Here is a 22,741-nt window from a genome sequence, read left to right as displayed (position 1 = left end):
CATACAGGTCAATCTTAATACCTTTAGGGTACACTTTTGTACATTTAATATAGTATGAGATACACATTTGTACTTTTTAGGGGTTAATAAGTAGGCTTCGATACTAGTTTTAGTATTTTGGTGACTGTTGCTTTAAATTCAAATGAGGTTGTGCTCTTTTCAAAAGAGGGCGGAGCTACAAATACCTATGTGTCAGCATAGTGGCAGATTCAAAAACAAGACTAACATCCTATGCTAATGTGGGAGAGATGGTCACTAGTGGGTGGGGCTTTCCCCTTTGATGACACGTACAATTGGAGAATGTCAATCAAAGTGTTTCTGCAGACTGTTTTAATCAGGTGTGATTACATTAAATAAAATGAACACATTTTTACCATTAGAAGCTGGTTATTTTCACACACTCTTACCACACAACTGTGTTTACACCCCTTATAAAAGTGATTTTTGCATAATAGGTCCACTTTAAGAACAACAATGTGAGCTAACAGTATAAACATAATACATTTTGATTTCACAAGGATTTAAAAAAAAAAAAGAAGCAAATGCGAGACTGAGGGTAACCAGTTTATTATAAACCTGGACTGTGGGGTTTCTGTAGCCTATACGTTTTAAAAGCTCCATCTAAATCTTCAGCTTATCACATGAGGGAATCAGAACGAAGGATAATATTCCTAAAGAGTCAGAGAGGTGATGTTAAACTAGACAAATGGATCCTGTAATATCTGTTAAACACAACAACAGAATTATTGATGGCAAAGGCTTTCAAAGTAATGGAGAACAACATTCATCTGCAACAGATTACATGGCTGGACGCTCGCACTCAATGAAAACCATCCCTCCGCAGTATGAAATCTGCTGTAGTTTGTATTGTTGGCTATAGTGACAAATGACTGTGTTGTTTATGCAATGAGACGCCACCAATAGCATTAATTATGGAGATGGATTTGCATTGTGACACTCTAGCAGTGTGGTAGATTTGATTGACTGCGGCTAAAGTTAATATTTAAAATTAATGAATAGAATATAACCAAAATAAAATAAAAAGCAGGCTTAAGTAAATAAATAGAATAAAAAATATAAATAAAATAAATAAAATACAAATAAAATAAATTATTAAATGGAATATAAATAAAACAGAATAAAGAGCAGGCTTAAATAAATAAATAAATGAACAAATAAACAAATAAATAAATAGAATAAATACCAGGCTTAAAAAATATTAAATAAGTAAATAGAATAAAAAGCTTAATTAAATAAATAAAATAAAAAATAGATAAAAGAATAAAAAATATAAATAAAAAAAGATAAATAAATAAAATAGAAAAAAATAACAAATAAACACATAGAATAAGAAATATAAATTAAATAAATAAATAAAATATAAATAAAATAAGTGCAGGCTTACATAAATAAACAAATAAATAAATATAATAGAAAAATAAATAAAAACAAATAAATGAAAGGATTTTAAAAATATATTAATAAATAAAATACAAATAAAATAAACAACAGGCTTAAATAAAAAAATAAAAAATAAAATAAAGAGCAGGCTTGAATAAATAAATACATAAACAAATAAGTGAATATATACAAATAAGCAAACAAACAAATAAAAAATAAACCAAATACAAAAAATTAATAAATAATATATAAATAAAATAAACATCAGACATAAACAAACAAAAAAATAAATAAAATATAAATAAAATAAGAACAGGCTTAAAAAATAAATAAACTAATGAACAAAATAAATAAATATGTAAACAAATAAATTAATATATACAAATAAGCAAACAAATATAAATATAAATGTATTTATTTATAAAACGAAGTATAAATAAAATAAACATCAGACTTAAACAAATAAATAAATATATATAAATAAAACAAATGGCAGGCTTAAATAAACAAATATACAAACAAACCAACAAATAAATAGAATAAAAATATAAAATAAACAAACAAATAAAATATAAATACAATAAACAGCAATCTTAAACAAACAAACAAACAAATAAAATATAAATAAAATGAGAGCAGGCTTAAATAAATAACAGCAGGCTTTATTCATAACTGATTTATTTTCAGGATTTTGTTTTGCTAATTAACAATGAGCAGGGCCAGATGGAATCTGCGGACATTTTTTGCTATTTCTACTGAGAATTTTGGTAAAAATCTGCGGATTTCTGTGGAATTATTTTGGGAGTATCCAGCAGAGTATTATAACTAAAAACCTACTCTGATTTTCGAATTCTATGAATTCGGACATACTACTCGGCTCGCATACTGATTTTAGCATACTATATAGTATGGAAGTATACGGTTTCGGATGCAGCCTTGGTCCAGTCATATGTCGTAATTCACTGCGGCATGTGGGCCAAGCAAAAGCTGATTGTGTATTGAAATAAATTGCTCTTTTTGTTCTTTGCATTTGGAAACTGTACCCCACCTTTTCTGTTTTAATAAAGAAAAGGGTACTCTTTAACTTTAATTTGCATTATGAAACTGTCATTTTTGGGTATTTTAATTATGATAATTTGAATAATGAAGCTTTTGTTATTAACCTATTTATTTTGCTAATTAAGTTTCATATTCATGAATGTAAATTTTCCAACAAAAAACCTTGGTTTACTGTGTTTTATAAGGAACTGAAAAATTACTTTTGCACTATTCAGTATAGTGCTAATCGAAAGGCCATTAAAACTGTCCAACTGTGCTCTAGTTTCAATATCTTTGATTAATGTAAAGGTCCTGCTTGTCTATATTTGTAAGAATTTTTAGTTAAGTATTTATACTCTTATTTTTATGTTTGTTTTATTTTATTTTATGTTATTTTATGTATTGTTGTTATCATTTACTTTCTATCACCCTGGCATTGTTTTGTTTGCTGTATTGTCATGTATATGTTGTTTAAAGCATAAAAAAAAAAAAAAAAAAAAGCTGATTGTGTGGGCTTGAGATATTTTGTAATGTGGGTACTCTTGAGTACTTTTGAAAGATCTACTTGTTACTCATACTTTAAGTAATATTTACAACAGATACTTTTTACTCTACTTGCACTACATTTTTGGAAAGTAATAGTACTTATACTTGAGTATGACTTTTTTAGTACTCTTAGTTTCCACCACTGTTCACAGTCAATTAAATAATGCTAGTCTTGTTTTGAAGTCACACTTAGATGCGATTTCAAATCGGATATGCAAAGTATCGGTAAATAATACAGTCATAAGTAGTGTCACAAGTTGTCATTATTCAAAATTGAATGAATATGCGAATATAAAACCAACTTTACCTCAAAGTGTGTGTGTGTGTGTGGAGGCAGAGCTGCGCTTTAAACCCGCCCTCGAGATGGATCTCATTTCCCCTAAAACCTCCCATTTTTCGTCGGTCCCTCCTCCCTCCTCCGCCGACCATCTCTCTCTCCGTCTGGACCTCTATTCCTGCTCCAGTCGCCCAATCATGGAGCTCGCGGCGAGGTGTGCGCTCCTGCTCTCCAGCTTCTCCCTGCTCGCAGCGCTCGATCTGGACGCGATTGAGCCCGGCTACTATGTGGAGACCAGCAGCCCATCAGACCTGATCGACTATAAAGATCCCTGCAAAGCTGGTAAGCGCGCGAGACGTCTTTATTTACCCTGCTCTGATTGATGCAAGCGAGCCACGTAAGGCTGCTGTGATTCTGCGCGAACTCTAAAACTGTGGATGACAGCAAAACAAACACGGTCGGCGGCGTCTGTAAACAACTCAATAGTTTGCGCAAAGTGCTGCCGTCGCTGACACGGCCGTGTCTTCGAGATTACGCGATGATTTGACACCCGAGAGGAAACCATTTACCTGGAGGTGTTTTTTTCCCTTCCTTTAGTCAAATCGTGGCTGAAAGTTTTGCTTCTGTGCGGTTTTGTTTACGAAAAAGTTTTGCGAAGGTTGAACATTTGCTAACGGTTGCAGATGTATTCCGTGTTATTTACTCGTTATGATGTTTGACATTTGTTCAGAAAGGTTGTAAAGTGAAGTAAAAGTATATGAAACTTTTTTTTGTGATTATGGGATGGTCAGTTGCAGATTGGGGTTGCTATAGCAATTTTATTTATTCTCGAGATTGTGTTCTCAGTTTTGGGATTGGAACATCCCCCCCACTTTGCCATGTCACTCAGCTGAATGACGTAGTAACCGGCCGGCTCTGTTTTCCTGCACAGGGTGCATACGTCATTCATCTCTGTAGTTGCCCTATGACGTAATTTTGGTAACCAAATGTAAGGGGAGATGGGATTTAGTACAGACGAAGTGAATACTCTGTCTATCTGTGCATACTCTATTTATCTATCTATCTATCTATCTATCTATCTATCTATCTATCTATCTATCTATCTATCTATCTATCTATCTATCCATCCATCCATCCATCCATTCATCGTCCATCCATCCATCCATCCATCCATCCATCCATCCATCCATCCATCCATCCATCCATCGTCTATCTGTCTATCCGTCTATCCGTCTATCCGTCTATCCGTCTATCTGTCTATCTATCTATCTATCTATCTATCTATCTATCTATCTATCTATCTATCTATCTATCTATCTATCTATCTATCTATCTATCTATCTATCTATCTATTCATCTGTCTATCTATCTATCTATCTATTCATCTGTCTGTCCATCCATCCATCCATCCATCCATCCATCCATCCATCCATCCATCCATCCATCCATCCATCCATCCATCCATCCATCCATCCATCTATCTATCTATCTATCTATCTATCTATCTATCTAGCTAGTCGTCTATCTGTCTGTCTATCGTTTTATCCATCTATCTATCTATCTATCTATCTATCTATCTATCTATCTATCTATCTATCTATCTATCTATCTATCTATCTATCTATCTATATATCTATCTATCTATCTATCTATCTATCTATCTATCTATCTATCTATCTATCTATCCATCCATCTATCCGTCCATCCGTCTATCCATCCATCCATCCATCCATCCATCCATCCATCCATCCATCCATCCATCCATCCATCCATCCATCCATCCATCCATCCATCCATCCATCCATCCATCCATCCATCTGTCTAACTGTCTGTCTATCTATCATTCTGTCATTCTGTCTATTCTTCTATCTATTCATCTATCTCTCTATTGTTGTCACATGATCTAATTAAAGGGGTCGATCAACTAAAACTGAACATTTTCTGGTAAATTACTCACTCTCCGACCATCTTAGGTGTAATGTTTTTATCAAGTAGAAAATCGAAGAAGTCTTTCAGCTAAAATGCTAGTTTGCAGCAAAAATCATATACAGGCAGAGCAAAATTAATACGTTAAGGCCTGAGCGATATGGCAAAAATGCTGTCTCGATAATTTTTTCTATATTGAACAATAACGTAATGTCTAGTATGTCAAAATAAGTTGTCAATGCTTCAAAATTTAAAAGAGTACCCCAACAATGACCGAAGCCACAAAAATTACAGGGGAAAGCAAACTTTCGCAAATACATCTCTAATGTCAACACACTTTTAGATTTCCATTGTTGCACATTTCTGCTCTGTGATTGGTTCTTAGATCAATTTAGAACAAACAAGTCCAGAGCTTATCGTTGTTATTAACATAAATGTTATCGCTATTTGATTTAATATCGTTTATCGGCCCAGCCCTAACCTGAAGGCTTATGATAACAGATTACTATGGGGTTTAACAAAAAGAAATAGTTTCTGTGCAGGTAAATGAGCATTATGTACAACCCTATTAATCACATCTTTGGCAAATGGTCATGAGTGTGTTCACGACAGTGTGAAGCAGAATCTTCTTGTCACATAATAATATTCACAACAGACCAATCAGTGTGGTTCGTCTTAGTTTTTTTCCTCTCAGAGTTGCAGTTTGCTTATTTACAATTAAAGTATTATATTTCATTAGAGATTACGTTTCTGCATTGAAATAGAAGCTTTAACAGTCTGCTGAAGAGAAAAATGTCACGTTTGCATGGCCTGAGGGTGAATAAATTAACTGCACACTTTCGTTTTTGGGTGTACTATCACTTTAAGAGCATGTTCAGTGCTGTAACTGCTGCCTTGTTGTCTTCGAGAAATGCATGTTCCACATGCGTAAAAGTCACGGTTGATGTAACTCCCAGCTCCTTTGTGATGTAACAAATGAAAGAAGAGTGTCACGTACTGCACACAGTGTTTTATGGCAGTCTTGTTTTGCTTGATGAAACCGAAGGTATAAAAAGCTCTCACAGAAAGCGCTTAATCTGATGTCCCCGATTTCACGGCTAGACCAGACTTGCACCGTATACCCACATATTCCGGAGGATAACTTTATCTTGACCCAAATTCAAGCAATTATGTCTGATATAATTACGGTTTAGTCGCTCTAGGGAAGTAATTAATTCTTTCGATCCCAAGAGAAGCTATTTTCACTTTTCCTGTTGACAGGGCAGTCGTCCTTTTTTGTCATTAAGAGGTTATTGAGCTAAAAAAAACAACATAATGTTGGCTATAAGAAGGAATGGTCTGAAATATGTGCATTTCTTGATTTTTTTCAAAGGGATAGTAACTCAAGAATGTTTATATGAGTTGACTGACCCTCAACTAAGCAGAAGTGACTGCATTATCTATTAATAAACGAGAGGGCAGTTTTCTGGGAAACCATTTATTTGTGCAATTCTGCAAAAGATACTAGAAATGACGCATCGTCTTGATGCTTACGCCCCATTCACATTCACTTTGAATGGGTGACGTCAAGTGTTGCCAAACTGCATTGTGGATCCGTCATCGTCGCTTCAGAGGCGTTGCTCGCTACAGAAGTTGGGACTAGCTCAACTTTTCAAGCGCCGACGGAAGCTTCAGCCAATCAGATCGCTGTATGCAAATACACCAGCTAGACAGTGGCCTATTGCTGACTGAATTTCATTGCTATGACGATCGCTTTAGCCACAACTTCAGACACGCCTTCAGTCAAGCGTTGACGCTGAAGCCCCGTGTGAATGGGGCGTTAGAGTTTTATCCATAACATAACCTTTTAGGTGGTTGCCTGTCTGTACACAGTGTGAAATGCGATTAATTACTTTACCTAAAGTGAGTAATTCTGCTGTCTTAAAGTCAGAAATCAAAATGTACTCTTCTTATTTTATATGTATATAGTAGAGCTTGTTATAAACAATCTATCTGTGCACTTCATTATTAAAAAACGCCTCATAATTCATTAATTTACCATCCACTTAGTCCCTTATTTATCAGGGGTTGCCACAGCGGAATGAACCGTCAACTATTCCGTCATATGTTTTAGGCATTGATTGTCCTTCCAGCTGCAACCCAGTACTGGGAAACACCCATACACTCTCACATATTGGTGTTTTGTAGTGTCTTGTTTTTATGAGGTGGGTTGTTAACCCAACCCCCAACCTGGAGGACCAGGACATACACACATACACTACAGACAATTTAGCTTACCCAATTCACCTACAGCACATGTGTTTGGACTGTGGGGCAAGCTGGAGCACCTGGAGGAAGCCCACGCCAACACTGGGAGGACAAACTCCACACAGAAATGCCAGCTGGAGCTTCTTCTTGCTGTGACAGCAACAGCCCTACCAACTGCTCCACCGTGTCACCCACTTAAAACTAAAGCCAAATAATCCCTTTAAAAGCAATGTGTTAAGTCTATTAATCACTTTTTTACAGTGTCATCTTTGGGTTGAGCTATCACTTTAAGAGATCAAGTGTAATTTAGCCTTCAGTTTGTACGTTAGTACAAAAGCCCAGCGGCAGACCGTTGACCGTAATCTTGTGCTCGGGATGTTTCGGATTTCCTTTGTTTTGCCACCTGCAGGATGACATTTGATTTGTTTTGTTTTTTTTCTTTCGCGGTTGGATTGAATCCAAGTTGCTTAAGCCCCGCACCGGGGTCACTCCGGAGACGTGTAAAATCTCCGGGAACTCGGTCTCTATTAACTTGTCTGCAACTCCTCTCCACCTCCTCTCTCTTTCATCTTCCTCTTTTTTACTCTTTCAGCCGGGGCTTTTTTCCCTTGTCCTCATTTGCAGCTGAATGGGGCCCTTGGCTGTTCATTTTTACATTTTCACCCCTCTGAGAGACTCTTAACAAGCGCCTATAGGACAATAACGCAGCCCACCAGCTGAAATTGGTATTCCGGACAGATTAGGCTGGTTGACCTGTAAAGGCTCAGGGGGCGTCGATCTCATACTAGGATTAACTTCCCGGATTGTTCTGTCACTCTGTGATTCAGGCTCTCCAGCGACGTTAAGCCGAAGCGATTGGTGTGTGACTCCTTGCTATCACGTTTCATGGCCAAGGGATGTTGGCTTCAATTGTCTATTTGTGCTTGTTTATTTGCGTTTCGTAAAAATGGAGCGATGTATTCACTCGGGTTGTCGTGAGTCAGAGTTTATTGGCTGTTATGAAGTGATGCACCAATTTTCTGTTCATTCACAGCTGTTTTTCATATATCACTTTAAACTATTAAACTATTAAAAATGTCAATTAAAGTCACGTTTTTTGTTCTTTTAAGTGTCTAAAGTTGATCAAGATCCCAAAATGCAATTCAAAAGCATAAATAAATGGGGGAAATGGATCAGATAACTGTTAATTTACTGTTAACTGATGTTTTTTACATTGTAGATTGGATGTTGTCACAAATTTTGCAAGGTTTATGTACTTTCATTGCCCTTAATGTCTTAACCCTGGTTACCTGACCAGTTTAGATTGTTGTAAACATGTCTATAACTTTGGAGAACACTCGCATTTCTAAAAGGATTGTCATGATACTGGAATTTGGTACCAATTGATAACTGACTTTAATTGTGTCTTTGCCCTTGTTTATTTGCGTTTCGTAAAAAGGGAGCGATGTATTCACTCGGGTTGTTGTGATTTAGAGTTTATTGGCTGTTATGAAGTGATGCACCAATTTTCAGTTCATTCACAGCTGTTTTTCATAAACAAACGCAGTTATGTAAACTGTAAAATATATCCATTAATTAACAGGTTGTGCATTTCACGATTGGCTTGTGTTTATTTACGTTGTGAATTGCATTATAGGATCTTGATCTCTGCTCTGTCGACTTTTGATGTTAAGAAATTGCACTTTTATTGACCTTTTAGTAGTTTGAAACAATTTATTGTAAAATACTAGAAGATTAAGTGCGTAAATCAACAGAAAAAGTACTGCAGTTTATACCAGGTTTTTGTACCATTATTTACAACATCAACCCAGACAATATTTCACTTTAAACTATTAAAAATGTCAATTAAAGTCACGTTTTTTGTTCTTTTAAGTGTCTAAAGTTGATCAAGATCCCAAAATGCAATTCAAAAGCATAAATAAATGGGAGAAATGGATCAGATAACTGTTAATTTACTGTTAACTGATGTTTTTTACATTGTAGATTGGATGTTGTCTCAAATTTTGCAAGGTTGATGTACTTTCATTGCCCTTAATGTCTTAACCCTGGTTACCTGACCAGTTCAAATTGTTGTAAACATGTCTATAACTTTGGAGAACGCTCACATTTCTAAAAGGATTGTCATGATACTGGAATTTGGTACCAATTGATAACTGACTTTAATTGTGTATTTGCGCTTGTTTATTTGCGTTTCGTAAAAAGGGAGCGATGTATTCACTCGGGTTGTTGTGATTTAGAGTTTATTGGCTGTTATGAAGTGATGCACCAATTTTCAGTTCATTCACAGCTGTTTTCCATAAACAAACGCAGTTATGTAAACTGTAAAATATATCCATTAATTAACAGGTTGTGCATTTCACGATTGGCTTGTGTTTATTTATGGTTGTGAATTGCATTATGGGATCTTCATCTCTGCTCTGTCGACTTTTGATGTTAAGAAATGGCACTTTTATTGACCTTTTAGTAGTTTGAAACAATTTATTGTAAAAAACTAGAAGATTAAGTGCGGAAATCAACAGCAAAAGTACTGCAGTTTATACCAGTTTTTTTTGTACCATTATTTAAAACACCAACCCAGACAATATATCACTTTAAACTATTAAAAAAAGTAAATTAAAGTCACTTTTTTATTTTTTAAGCGTCTAAAGTTCCCAAAAAGCAATTCAAAAGCATAAATAAATGGCGGGAAATGGATCGGATAACTGTTATTTTGCTGTTAACTGATATTTTTTACATTGTGGATTGGATGTTGTCACAAATTTTGCACGGTTGATGTCTTTTCCATGAAAGCTATGGTTCGAGAAAGAGTATTAAGGCTGATTTATACTTCTGCGCTGGCGTGCACCTCTCTAAATATGTAACCACATCGCTCTGTGATTGGTCTGCTTGGTAGCGTTGACGAGTGTGGGCAGGATTGAGAGGCTCGAGCCTGATGGAACGATTGTTTACAAGTGTAGAGTCGCGTATGGATGGAAAGTTTTGTTTTGTGTTTACCTCATAGTTAAAGTTGTCGCACGTCTGCCGATTCCTGCCTCAAAATGAGCGAGTTTGAGCCACTTGTACATCCTGGAAGCGTTCAGAAAAAACAAAACAGCAGCGAAGAAACTTGACACAGAGGAACATTAACACACTGCCTACGAGCGTTTAGGAAGTGTTAATGCAGACCAACAGAGACAGCGCGCAGAAGTATAAATGCACAGCTACGCACGTTGCATGCGCAGTGGGTTACGCAGGTTACTTGACACAGAAGTATAAACCGGGATTTCGCCAATCCTTTACTGCCCATAATATCTTAACCCTGGTTACCTGACCGGTTCAGATTGTTGTAAACATGTCTATAACTTTGGAGAGCGCTCGCATTTCTAATAGGATTGTCATGATTCTGGAATTCGGTATTAATCAATACTATTTTAAAAATATTTTTCGATATTGCAATCTGCGCATCCACAATAGTCACATCGCAAAATATGCAATGTTGAGTCTGGATTATAGTGGACCTGCAGCTACAAAATTTTTTTTTTTTACGATTTATGCAAAAAAATAAAATAAATTGTCTTATTTCTAGTCCAAATATTTACATTTCAAAGCGAAAACTTGTTAAAGTTTATTTTACTTACCTGACTGGCAGATAATCTTGCTTGCTTTGAGGAAACCAAGTTTTTCCCTGATTTCTTATGTTGAAAACAAAACAATATTTTTACTAGATCTAAGAATTTTTCGATGTTTGGACTAGAAACGAGACAAAGCATTGCACCTGAATACTGTTAGATTTCCTAGAAAATTGTCACATAGTGCTATTCAAACCATCTTGTGAAACTGTATTCATACCACAATATTTATAGCAGATTTTTTTTTATTTGTCCAATATCGAGCAGCCCTACATGCAACATGCAGATCTTTCTCCAATTGGAGCAGTAGAGAGGATGGGGTTTGGTTCTGGATGTAGCCCAAGCGGCCCAGCTGTAGCAGAGATTATGAGACAGACGAGAGGTCTGTGTGTTTAGGAGAAGACAGATGAAATGTGCTTTGTTTACACTTCATCAGAAGAGATGTGGTAGAATGCTTCTACTGTGAGTTACATTTACATTTAGTCATTTAGTTAATGCTTGTGTTCAAAGCGGCTTTACAATTGAGGAGGCATTCAGCGATTCAGCAAGAATACATACGAGAAGCGCTGGTTATAAAAAGTAACTTGAGAATTTATTTCTAGAGAAAAAGTGCCATAGTGTTTCTATGAGTGGTTTGTCAAACCCACTCACCTGTGTGAAGCACACTTCATAAATGGACAGTGTTTGTGTCGGTTAATGTTGCTGTTAAAACCTGATCTGCAGTTCTGTTGAGTTACATTTAATTAATTGCTTAAAAATATTTACAGGTATATAAAACAAGAAAAAAACTTGATATTATTGAGTAATTTTGTACAGTAAAAGTCATTTTGGTAAAAAAAAAAAAAAAAAAAAAAAAAACAGCTTCTGGTGTACGAAGAAATATAATATCCTAAATATAAATATCAAAGAGAAATCAGTGAAATCTAATCTAAATTTTTTTTTTTTAATCCTTATTTTTGGAGAAAGTTATTTAAAGGAATTTTGGAGAAAAATATTTCAAAGAATTTTAGAGAAAAATATTCAAAGGAATTTTGGAGAAAAATATTCAAAGGAATTTTGGAGAAAATTATGTAAAGGAATTTTGGAGAAAAATATTTCAAAGAATTTTAGAGAAAAATATTTAAAGGAATTTGGGAGAAAAATACTCAAAAGAATTTTGGAGAAAATTATTTAAAGGAATTTTGGAAAAAAATATTTCAAAGAATTTTAGAGAAAAATATTCAAAGGAATTTTGGAGAAAAATATTCAAAGGAATTTTGGAAAAAAATATTTAAAGGAATTTTTGAGAAAAATATTTAAAGAAATTTTAGAGAAAAATATTTAAAGGAATTTTGGAGAAAATTATTTAAAGGAATTTTGGAGAAAAATATTTAAAGAAATTTTGGAGAAAAAATATTTAAATAAATTTTGGAGAAAAATATTTAGAGGTATAAAAATTGCTTTTCTTTTTTTCTGTGGAGAACAAAATAAGATATAAACTTATAATTATGTACAGTGAAAGCCGTTTTGGAAATAAAAAAGCAATGTTTGGTGTATAAAGATATAAAATATCCCAAATAAAGGACAAGATATCAAAGAGAAATTGGTTCAATTAAAGAAGGGTGTCACATTTCAGAGTAAATCTGGCCAAATATGGTGGTGTATTTTGAACAAAAACTGAATATTGAGTAGGGGGTGGAGCTTTATTTTGGGCCCCTCCTCTTTTCTTTCACTTGCAGCAAGCTAATGGTTGTGGCTGGTAGCAAACAAGTTTTTTTTTTTTTTTCAGTGGAATAACTTGCACATATTAATTCTTTTAAGACTAACAATGTGCGCTAACAAAATAAAACATTGTACATTTTGATTTTAAGCAGACTTGGAAAAATAGTTCAGGAAGTGTATAAGACTTCTTCTGTGATGTATTGTTTGCTGTGTGTCCTTATTTGGTCATTTTTAGAGCTTAAAGTGCACCAAAAAAATTTAATTCGGTCATCGTTAGTCTGATGAGACTAAAACTGAACTCTTTGGAGTGAATGCCAGGCGTAACGTTTGGAGAAAACCAGGCAGCGCTCATCACCAGGCTAATAGCATCCCCACAGTGAAGCATGGTGGTGGCAGCATCATGCTGTGGGGATGTTTTTCAGCAGTAGGAACTGGCGGACTAGTCAGGATAGAGGGAAAGATGAACACAGCAATGTACAGAGATATCCTGAATGAAGACCTGCTTCACAGTGCTCTTGACCTCAGATTGGGGCGATGGTTCATCTTCCAGCAGGACAATGACCCAAAGCACACCTCCAAAACATTAATTGAGTGGCTTTACAACAACTTGGGGAATTTCCTTGAGTGGCCCAGCCAGAGCCCAGACCTAAATCCTATTGAACATCTCTGGTGAGATCTGAAAATGGCTGTACACCGTCGCTTCCCATCCAACCTGATAGAGATTAAGAGGTGCTGCAAAGAGGAATGGGCAAAAATTCCCCAAAACGGGTGTGCCAAGCTTGTGGCATCATATTCAGAAAGACTTGAGGCTGTAATCGCTGCTAAAGGTGCATCAACAAAGTATTGAGCAAAGGCTGTGAATACTGATGTACGTGTGATTTTTCAGCGTTTTTATTTTTAATAAATTTGCAACAATTTCAAAAACTCCTTCTTCACATTGTCATTATGGGGGATTGTGTGTAGAATGTTGAGGAAATCAATGAATTTAAACAGTAACTGAATTTTGAAACAGCAACTAATTTGATTACTGTTTTTCAGTAACCAGTATCGCTGTTAGTTATAGTGCCATTTAGGGTTGTAACAATATACCGGTATGACGGTCTACCATGATTTGAACGTGCACGATTATCATACCATGAACAATTGCATATCAACAGTTTTAACCTTTAAAGACCGAGACAGCCGCCCGCGGCTAAAAATAAGTATAGCTCTTAAATATTTAATAACTTTTGATCCGCTGATCCGATTCATACAATTCAAAGATTGACATAAAGAAGAGAATCTCAGCTTTCCAGTGCTGTATCACATAACATTCTCGGACTTTCAGAGGCTCCGGAATCAGTGCGGTTACATCATCAAAATTTGACAACGCTGATTTGACATAGAAACGCTCGTCACTGTGTCTCCGGACAAACCAGACATGATACATTCATGCATTGTCCCTCCTCCATGACCAGATTGGTTCAAACTCACTATATCACTACCAATAAGCATAGGTTTCGCTTTTGTTTGTGGACCAACATGAGCTTTTTGAACAACACGGAATGAGAGATAGGCATACATTTCTGCGCGGCTAAATAAAACGCAAAAAAAAAGTTTTGCATGAAATAATTCTCATACTAAGTACTTTTGCATGCACAGCAGCACAGAAACATGACAAAACAGTGACACAGCAAAGACGAACTGCTGCTCTTGCTGTTTTCAAAAGACGCAAATGAAGATGCAGCTGTTTGTCTGCATTGCAGACAACCATATCCAAATCCATATCCACAGACAACCATATCCATGCTGGCACATAAAACCTAAGGATGTTCCATATTGAATCTAGTTTCGTTATGTAACTATTTATAGTATAGTAAATATTTATATCTATTTTTTTACTGAGGATTTGCACCATGTTTATTTGGACTTTGACACATTATTTATTATTTTCTTATTTTTTTATTTGTTCATTGTACAAGTGGACACATTCTCTCACCTCAGCGGTCAAGATTAAGTCCTGAAAATCTCAACATGCTTACATTTCTTCATCACAACCTAGACTGAAAAAAACAACGCTTTAAATACATGTTTACAGCCATAAACTTGGTATTGCACTTTTGGTCTCCCATTTATCCTGCTTATAAGGAAGGACAGTTTAAGTTTATTTTTGTCTAATCTTAAAAGACCTTGCTTGTTTATTCCTTCTAATTTAATTTATTAAAATGGTAAATTTTTCAGTTTATTTTTATAAAAGACTTCTATAGTTCTATTAAAATGGTTCTTTCAAAAGTTTGTTGAAATAAAACCTTTGTTCAGTCAGAAAACGTGTTCTTATTCTTTTCAGGGTCTTTGCTATGAGAATTACTATTTAATACCGTATACCGCGAAACCGTCAAACCGTGGTATTGTTTTAGACGATTATCATACCGTAAAAAATTCATACCGTTACAACCCTAGTGCCATTATTCCCATCACTGCATTCAACTTAAATCAAGTGAAAAGCTGAACGTTGAATCAACTAAAATAAAGCTGTTTAGCAAGATGCCTTACGATTTTAAGTTTAGTCAACTTTTTACATTTACAGTGTATAAAGTAGCACTGTTTAAAGACGCTTCAGCATATCTTATTCTAGCTGAACTGTTCCTTTAAGGAGGTAAATAGGATGTCCTGATCTCTCACATGGGTCATGTAAGTGCCTAATTCATAAACTCCGCGAAAAACGCCAGACAACAAATATACACAGAGGCCACAAGACTCTGACTGCTAGCTTGCTCTCGCATGGCTAATGTTGGTCTCCGTGTCTCTTTCCCCAGCATGGTTTTAATAAAGCACTCTTTGACCTGATTCCCCCGTTGCAGCGCTCACCAAGAAATGTGGTAGTGCTTGAATTCCAGATTTTTTTTGCGTCCTCTGAGTCCGTCTTGTGTCTCGGCGTGGAAAACCACAGGCACAGACAGTTCAGCTGGAGCTTCTGGCCGAGCACAGACTGTCATACATGCACGGCGGATGACATCATACACTCCCATGGCTCACTTTTCTTTCGGGGAGGTTTGGTGGTTCGTTTAATGACTTTTCAAGCGATCCTGCATAATTCCGACTCATTTCGCAGTCGGAATCTGTCGGAAAAATGAGTGAAATGTACTAGCTTTTGGTATGTATGTGGAATGGAGTGCTCACTCGGCGAAGTATGCTTCGAGATTACATCATCATTTATTTTTCAGAGAGTTTTAAATGCGTTCATTTATGGTGATGTAATATTTTTGCAGTGTCAAATTTCACGCTAAACTTACACCTGAGGAAAAAAAAAGCCTCCCTGGAATTAAATTAAACTACTTGCACCTAAAAGAATGACGTTTTTCCAATTTATTTATTACCGAAAACCTTAATAAATTAAGTGGAAACTAATTAATTTACCTAGTTGTAACAAATTTGTTTAAGTTTACATTTTTTAACAGTGTAGGTTACTTAAAATTATGACTCTTTACTCTTCAAACATTTATAAGTTTCATTTTTCTGTTGAACACAAAAGAAGATGTTTTGAAGAATGTTAGAAACTAGATTTTTATAGGATGGAAGTCAATGGATACCGGTTTTCAGCATTTTTAAAATAACTTATTTTGTGTTCAACAAAATATTAAAACTCAAAGAGGTTTTGAACAAGTAAAGGGTGAGTAAATGGTGACAGAATTTTTGTTGACTATTGACTATAGTCATGCACCTTTTTGTTATTTTATGCTAAATAAAATGCTCTATTTGACAGCATTTGTGTTTTTTAAACTTTTCTTCTAAATCACTTTTTACTTCCAGAAAATGTCCTTAATTTCTTTTAATTTTTCCAGGATGTCTTTTGTGCTGCTATTGCAGTCATGAGGATTTATGCTCAATTTCGATTATCGAATCAAAAAATAGAATCGTCGATGCTGCCACGCCCCCATGTCACGTCAGCTTGTTTTTCCAAGCGGGAAAAAAACAGGCTTGTTGAAGTGCTTGTTAAACTGCAGACGCAGGAGACCCGTCGACAGAACTCAAACCCTCTCCTCTTTCAATGAAGTCGCCGGTGTGGAAGCATTTTGGATTTCCAGTGAGTTATGTTGACAACGTTCGTGTTGTCGACAAAAAAAAACAAAACACAGTTTTGCAAGCTCTGCTATGTACGTATTACGTACGGTTCGTCCGATAGACAACACCGGCATCGCGATCCTCCGCCCGCCCCCGTTGCAAATCCGCTCGCGAAAAGTACACACTCAGGCCCTGTTTACACTGTCTTTGTTTTTAAATGGCATTTTAGAACGACAACGATTTGACATCCACAGTGGCGTGTAGCATTTCTGAGCAGCCCTCCTTCCTCTCTACCTCTGAAAATGCACATCACGTGACCACACAGACACAGACGCACACACAGCCATGCGCTCGAGACAGCAGGTCCAGGCAGTCAGAGGACTGCTTTAATCTTTCACTCACTTGTTCTTAGTCATTTTAGCGAACACCTCAGATACTGTTGGCTGGTTCCTGTTGGTTGTGCGTCTTTTTTACCGACGCCATTATAACGACACAGATCACTGCCTATTCACGAGTCCCGCAGAAAAAGTGATTGACAGGTGGTAATTATGTGTGTATCTTGCCTTTATTCATTTACTGTATGATTTGTTTATGGGTAAAACAAAGACCATGCAGGTCAGGTAGTTTAAACGGTAGGCTACAAATAATTAATCCGTTATTAATTAATTATTCATTATCGAAAATCGAATCGAATCGTGCCTTTAGAATCAAAAATGTAATCGAATCGAGAATTTGGAGGATCGTGACACCCTTAGTTTTCGTGGTAATCAACATTATGCCACAAATGCTTTTAATTGATCCTAACTACAAATAATCCTGACATATTATTTATTCATTCATTTTTTTTTATTAACTGCAACCCAGAACTGGGAAACATCCATACACTCTCTCTCTCTCTCTCTCTCTCTCTCTCTCTCTCTCTCTCTCTCTCTCCCCTCTCTCACACACACACACACACACATGTTTGTTTTTGTGAAAACTGGGGACATTACATAGGTTTCCATTCATTTTATACTGTCCAAACCGTATATTGTATTGCCCTCACCCCACCCCTAAACCCAACCATCACAGGAGACAGTGTGCAGCTTTACTCTCTGATTAAACTCATCATTTCTCAAATGAGGACGTCACCAATGTCTTTATATTTCACCTCCTTTTTGTAATACCCGTGTCCTACCCATGTCATTATACAGATTTTTGTCCTAATATGTCATAAAAACACGTACACACACACACACACTCACACTCATACACTACGGCCAATTTAGCTTACCCAATTCCCCTATAGCGCATGTGTTTGGACTGTGGGGGAAACCGGAGCCGCCAGAGGAAACCCACACCAACACGGGGAGAACATGCAAACTCCACATAGAAATGCTAATTGAACCAGCCGGGGCTCGAACCAGCGACCTTCTTGCTGTGAGGCGACAGTGCTAACCGCTGAGCCACCATACTGCCCCTCATACTATTTTATGTCAAATAAAACGTGATCCATGCCTTGTCTTTGCTTTTAGATTTGCAAAAAGATTTGAAGTGCTCTGTGATGACGACTTTAAAAACCTCTAATCTCTGCTAAAACACTAGGTCTTAATTATGGCTTTTACAGGACACCGTGACAAATGTACTTGGCCTGATTGTAAGGAAAATCTCTCGCAGTATTATAGGAATCTCTGGAACTTCAATGGTGTAGTTGTCTGCTTTAAGGCTGTGTTTCTAACCTGAAGGCCCTCGCGGGATCTTTTGAAGCATTCATCTAGATAAATTCACCCGTTTACGGGATGAAAAATGAATGAGAAGCAGTCACGCACAATTACTGTACGCCTCTCTGACTGCAAACGCTTTTTCCTGAAGGGATCGGAGAGCCGTGTTGCGTAACATTTGTCTGTCAACATCATTTCCATAATCCAGCCCCAGGACAACAAATGAAAAAGTTTAATTTGTAAGACCTCATTTCCATAAGCTCCAGGATTCACCCAGACTCTGCTTTCCCTCATTGGTTCACTGCTGTTGTGCAATGGACGTTTATAACTGTAACCGAGCCAAAGACTTCCTCTCTTCGCCCCCTGGGCAAGGATCAGAGAAAATGAGGCTAGATATAGGGGATGAGGTGAGGTGAGCGTGCTGCAGACTGTAGGTCATTCAGTGAATGCCAGCACGGCCCGGTCCTGCGGGTTTGTGCGTCTGTCTGCCAGCTGATGTGACTGCGGCGCATTCAGAGCCTCTGGCAGCTAAAGCGTGAACCGTACATCACCCTGCTGCACGTCTGAACCCAGTACTGACACCACTTTTGTAAACCATTGAGGTTAGGACTGATTTGAGACCTGTAGGTTTGTGTTTCGCTCCTATTTTAAAGGTCAAGTTTGCCATTTCTGTGCTTTTACCAAGCAAAATTGGCAACAAAAACAAGGGGGGTGTCCTTGCTGCAGCCTGCAACATGATGACGTACTGGATCAGGTCCAATACATAGTGGATGCTTTGAGTTTTTACTAGATATGAGAATTACTTGTGTTAAGTGTAAATTGGCCATTGTATTGTGTATTACAACAACCCTAAACCCAAACCTCACAGTTATTTAAATCTACACCTACCACAACCCTAAACCCAACATCACAGTTATTAACATCTACATCTACACCTACCCCAACCCTCACAGTTATTAACGTCTACACCTACCCCAACCCTAAACCCAACCATCACAGTTATAAACGTCTACACCTACCCGACCCTAAACCCAACCATCACAGTTATAAACGTCTACACCGACCCGACCCTAAACCCAACCTTCACAGATATTAACGTCTACACCTTCCCCAACCCTAAACCCAACCGTCACAGTTATTAACATCTACACCTACCACAACGAAACCCAGCATCACAGTAATTAGCATCTACACCAACCCAAACCCTAAACCCAACCTCACAGTTATTAACGTTTACACCTACCCAGCCCTAAACCAAATATTAGTTATTAACATCTACACCTACCCAACCCTCAAAGTTATTAATGTCTACACCTTCCCCAACCATAAACCTAACCCTCAAAGTTATTAATGTCTACACCTTCCCCAACCATAAACCTAACCCTCACAGTTATTAACGTCTACACCTACCCCAACCATAAACCTAACCCTCACAGTTATTAACGTCTACACCTACCCCAACCATAAACCTAACCCTCACAGTTATTAACGTCTACACCTACCCCAACCATAAACCTAACCCTCAAAGTTATTAACGTCTACACCTACCCCAACCATAAACCTAACCCTCACAGTTGTTAACGTCTACACCTACCCCAACCATAAACCTAACCCTCAAAGTTATTAACGTCTACACCTACCCCAACCATAAACCTAACCCTCAAAGTTATTAACATCTACAACTACCCCAACCATAAACCTAACCCTCAAAGTTATTAACGTCTACACCTACCCCAACCATAAACCTAACCCTCACAGTTATTAACGTCTACACCTACCCCAACCATAAACCTAACCCTCACAGTTATTAACGTCTACACCTACCCCAACCATAAACCTAACCCTCACAGTTATTAGCGTCTACACCTACCCCAACCATAAACCTAACCCTCACAGTTATTAACGTCTACACCTACCCCAACCATAAACCTAACCCTCAAAGTTATTAACGTCTACACCTACCCCAACCATAAACCTAACCCTCACAGTTAAAGTTATTAACGTCTACACCTACCCCAACCATAAACCTAACCCTCAAAGTTATTAACGTCTACACCTACCCCAACCATAAACTTAACCCTCAAAGTTATTAACGTCTACACCTACCCCAAGCATAAACCTAACCCTCACAGTTATTAACGTCTACACCTACCCCAACCGTAAACCTAACCCTCACAGTTATTAACGTCTACACCTACCCCAACCATAAACCTAACCCTCACAGTTATTAACGTCTACACCTACCCCAACCATAAACTTAACCCTCAAAGTTATTAACGTCTACACCTACCCCAACCATAAACCTAACCCTCACAGTTATTAACGTCTACACCTACCCCAACCATAAACCTAACCCTCACAGTTATTAACGTCTACACCTACCCCAACCGTAAACCTAACCCTCACAGTTATTAACGTCTACACCTACCCCAACCGTAAACCTAACCCTCAAAGTTATTAACGTCTACACCTTCCCCAATCGTAAAACCTAACCCTCAAAGTTATTAACGTCTACACCTACCCCAACCGTAAACCTAACCCTCACAGTTATTAACGTCTACACCTACCCCAACCATAAACCTAACCCTCACAGTTATTAACGTCTACACCTACCCCAACCATAAACCTAACCCTCACAGTTATTAACGTCTACACCTACCCCAACCATAAACCTAACCCTCACAGTTATTAACGTCTACACCTACCACAAACCCAAAGCCAATCCTCAGTTATAAATGTCTACGGCTACTCCAACCCTACACCCAACATCATAGTTATTAACGTCTACATCTACCCAACTCCTTACCACTAAGAACTGAAATGATTCAGACCTCCCAGTACTGTACTAAAGAGAGAGAGAGAGAGGGGAAAAAATCTTCTAGAAAAACAGCATGTGATTTTTTTTTTGCCTCGGGTTTTGCTTGGTAGTAAAGCTGTGCAATATAATGTGATGTACAGTATGACAGGCTATAATCTTTTGTCACGCTGCTCTGCTACTTGTTGGGTAAAAAGTAGCTTGTTACTGGAAAAGCTGTCCAAAACTGCTGAACTGCTGTTGTGAAAAAGAATGTAGTCAAGCGCAGTTCTGTCTTTATTCACTGACTTCTCTTGCTTCTTTCCAAACTGGATTTGCTTTGTTTCTTCCTTGGAGCACAATAGGAGATGTTAGTTTCTTTCAATTACTGCTGTTTTCAACTTCAATACTGACATAAATCTTCTAAAGTGATCGTAAATGTGGAACATATGAGTGTGTATTTGCTTTCGAGTGTGTCAGAGGCAGCGGGTTCAGGCTGAATGTTAGCACACAGCTTGAGTTTGTACATTTGACTCTGATAAGAGAAGGTCAGGAGAGGTAAGAAGAACATGAAACAATCGTGTGGAGGAGGAGCAGGGGAACATCTGGATTGCGTTCATCTGCCAATGTTGTCATACTTTTGTTTTGTTTGGTTAAAGCCAGGAAGCGACTTCCTGTTTCTTTTTCTCGTGCCACTAGTTGGGATGTTTGTTATGCTACTTTGTAAGGCTGGACAGTTAATCGAAATTTGAAAATGCACGAATGGTTGCGTGATTAATAGTAAATCTCAACCCAAGCTCATTCTGGAAACGTATCCCCGCGGACGTTTCTGGAGACCACGATTTACGTGGCCGGAGGTACGTATGGCAGCATTTAGTTTTTTTAAGCGAACGATACGGAGCGGTATGACGCCGCTCATCTTCGCACTCGCCGGCTGATGGTTCACCTCCTTGTGGAGGGATTTCCAGACGCAACCAATTTGTCCGGTTAACTCGTTGTGTACGTCGGTGCAGCGGAGAGCCGGAGGGGAGCCGGCTACGGCGACGACGGCAATGACCGGGTTTGAGTCCGGAGAAGAGCGGTTCCAGAAATCAGCTAAGACAAAAACAGAATCCAAAAAATAAAGCGAACGAGTTTATGACAGGGCGAGAACGTGTGGTGAAATCCGAAATCCGAAACTCTGAGACTTCCTGTTTCTTTTTCTCGTGCCACTAGATGGGATGTTTGTTATGCTACTTTGTAAGGCTGGACAGTTAATCGAAATTTGAAAATGCACGAATAGTTGCGTGATTAATAGTAAATCTCAACCCAAGCTCATTCTGGAAACGTATCCCCGCGGACGTTTCTGGAGACCACGACTTACGTGGCCGGAGGTACGTATGGCAGCATTTCGTTTTTTTTAAGCGAACGATACGGAGCGGTATGACGCCGCTCCTCTTCGCACTCGCCGGCTGATGGTTCA

At 37.5% G+C, this 22,741-nt stretch overlaps 1 protein-coding gene and 2 long non-coding RNA genes across 7 annotated transcripts in view; all 3 read left to right on the top strand.

Moving 5' to 3' along the window:
- Positions 1-3,423: 3,423 nt before the first annotated feature.
- Positions 3,424-22,741, top strand: part of bmp1a (bone morphogenetic protein 1a) — a 128,420-nt gene continuing 109,102 nt past the window's right edge. For 4 of the 5 annotated variants that reach the window (XR_015497251.1, XM_087263796.1, XM_087263798.1 and 1 more), the window contains exon 1: positions 3,448-3,604. Coding sequence is in view for 4 of the 5 variants with exons in the window: in XM_087263796.1 (XP_087119922.1) it covers positions 3,460-3,604 (145 nt within the window). In the remaining variant the exon portion in view is untranslated. 5 annotated transcript variants of the gene reach the window in all.
- LOC147842891 (uncharacterized) lies at positions 5,458-11,976 on the top strand. The gene is made up of 3 exons (XR_015498482.1): positions 5,458-9,219; positions 9,979-11,864; positions 11,905-11,976. It is a non-coding gene; the product is annotated as an uncharacterized LOC147842891 (long non-coding RNA).
- On the top strand, positions 13,473-21,330 carry LOC147842890 (uncharacterized). The gene is made up of 3 exons (XR_015498545.1): positions 13,473-13,806; positions 15,184-16,604; positions 17,524-21,330. It is a non-coding gene; the product is annotated as an uncharacterized LOC147842890 (long non-coding RNA).

Source organism: Danio rerio, chromosome 8, assembly GCF_052040795.2.
Source record: "Danio rerio strain M-AB ecotype USA chromosome 8, GRCz13ab, whole genome shotgun sequence".
NCBI classification, from domain to species: domain Eukaryota; kingdom Metazoa; phylum Chordata; class Actinopteri; order Cypriniformes; family Danionidae; genus Danio; species Danio rerio.
This window is presented reverse-complemented; position numbering and strand designations above follow the sequence as displayed.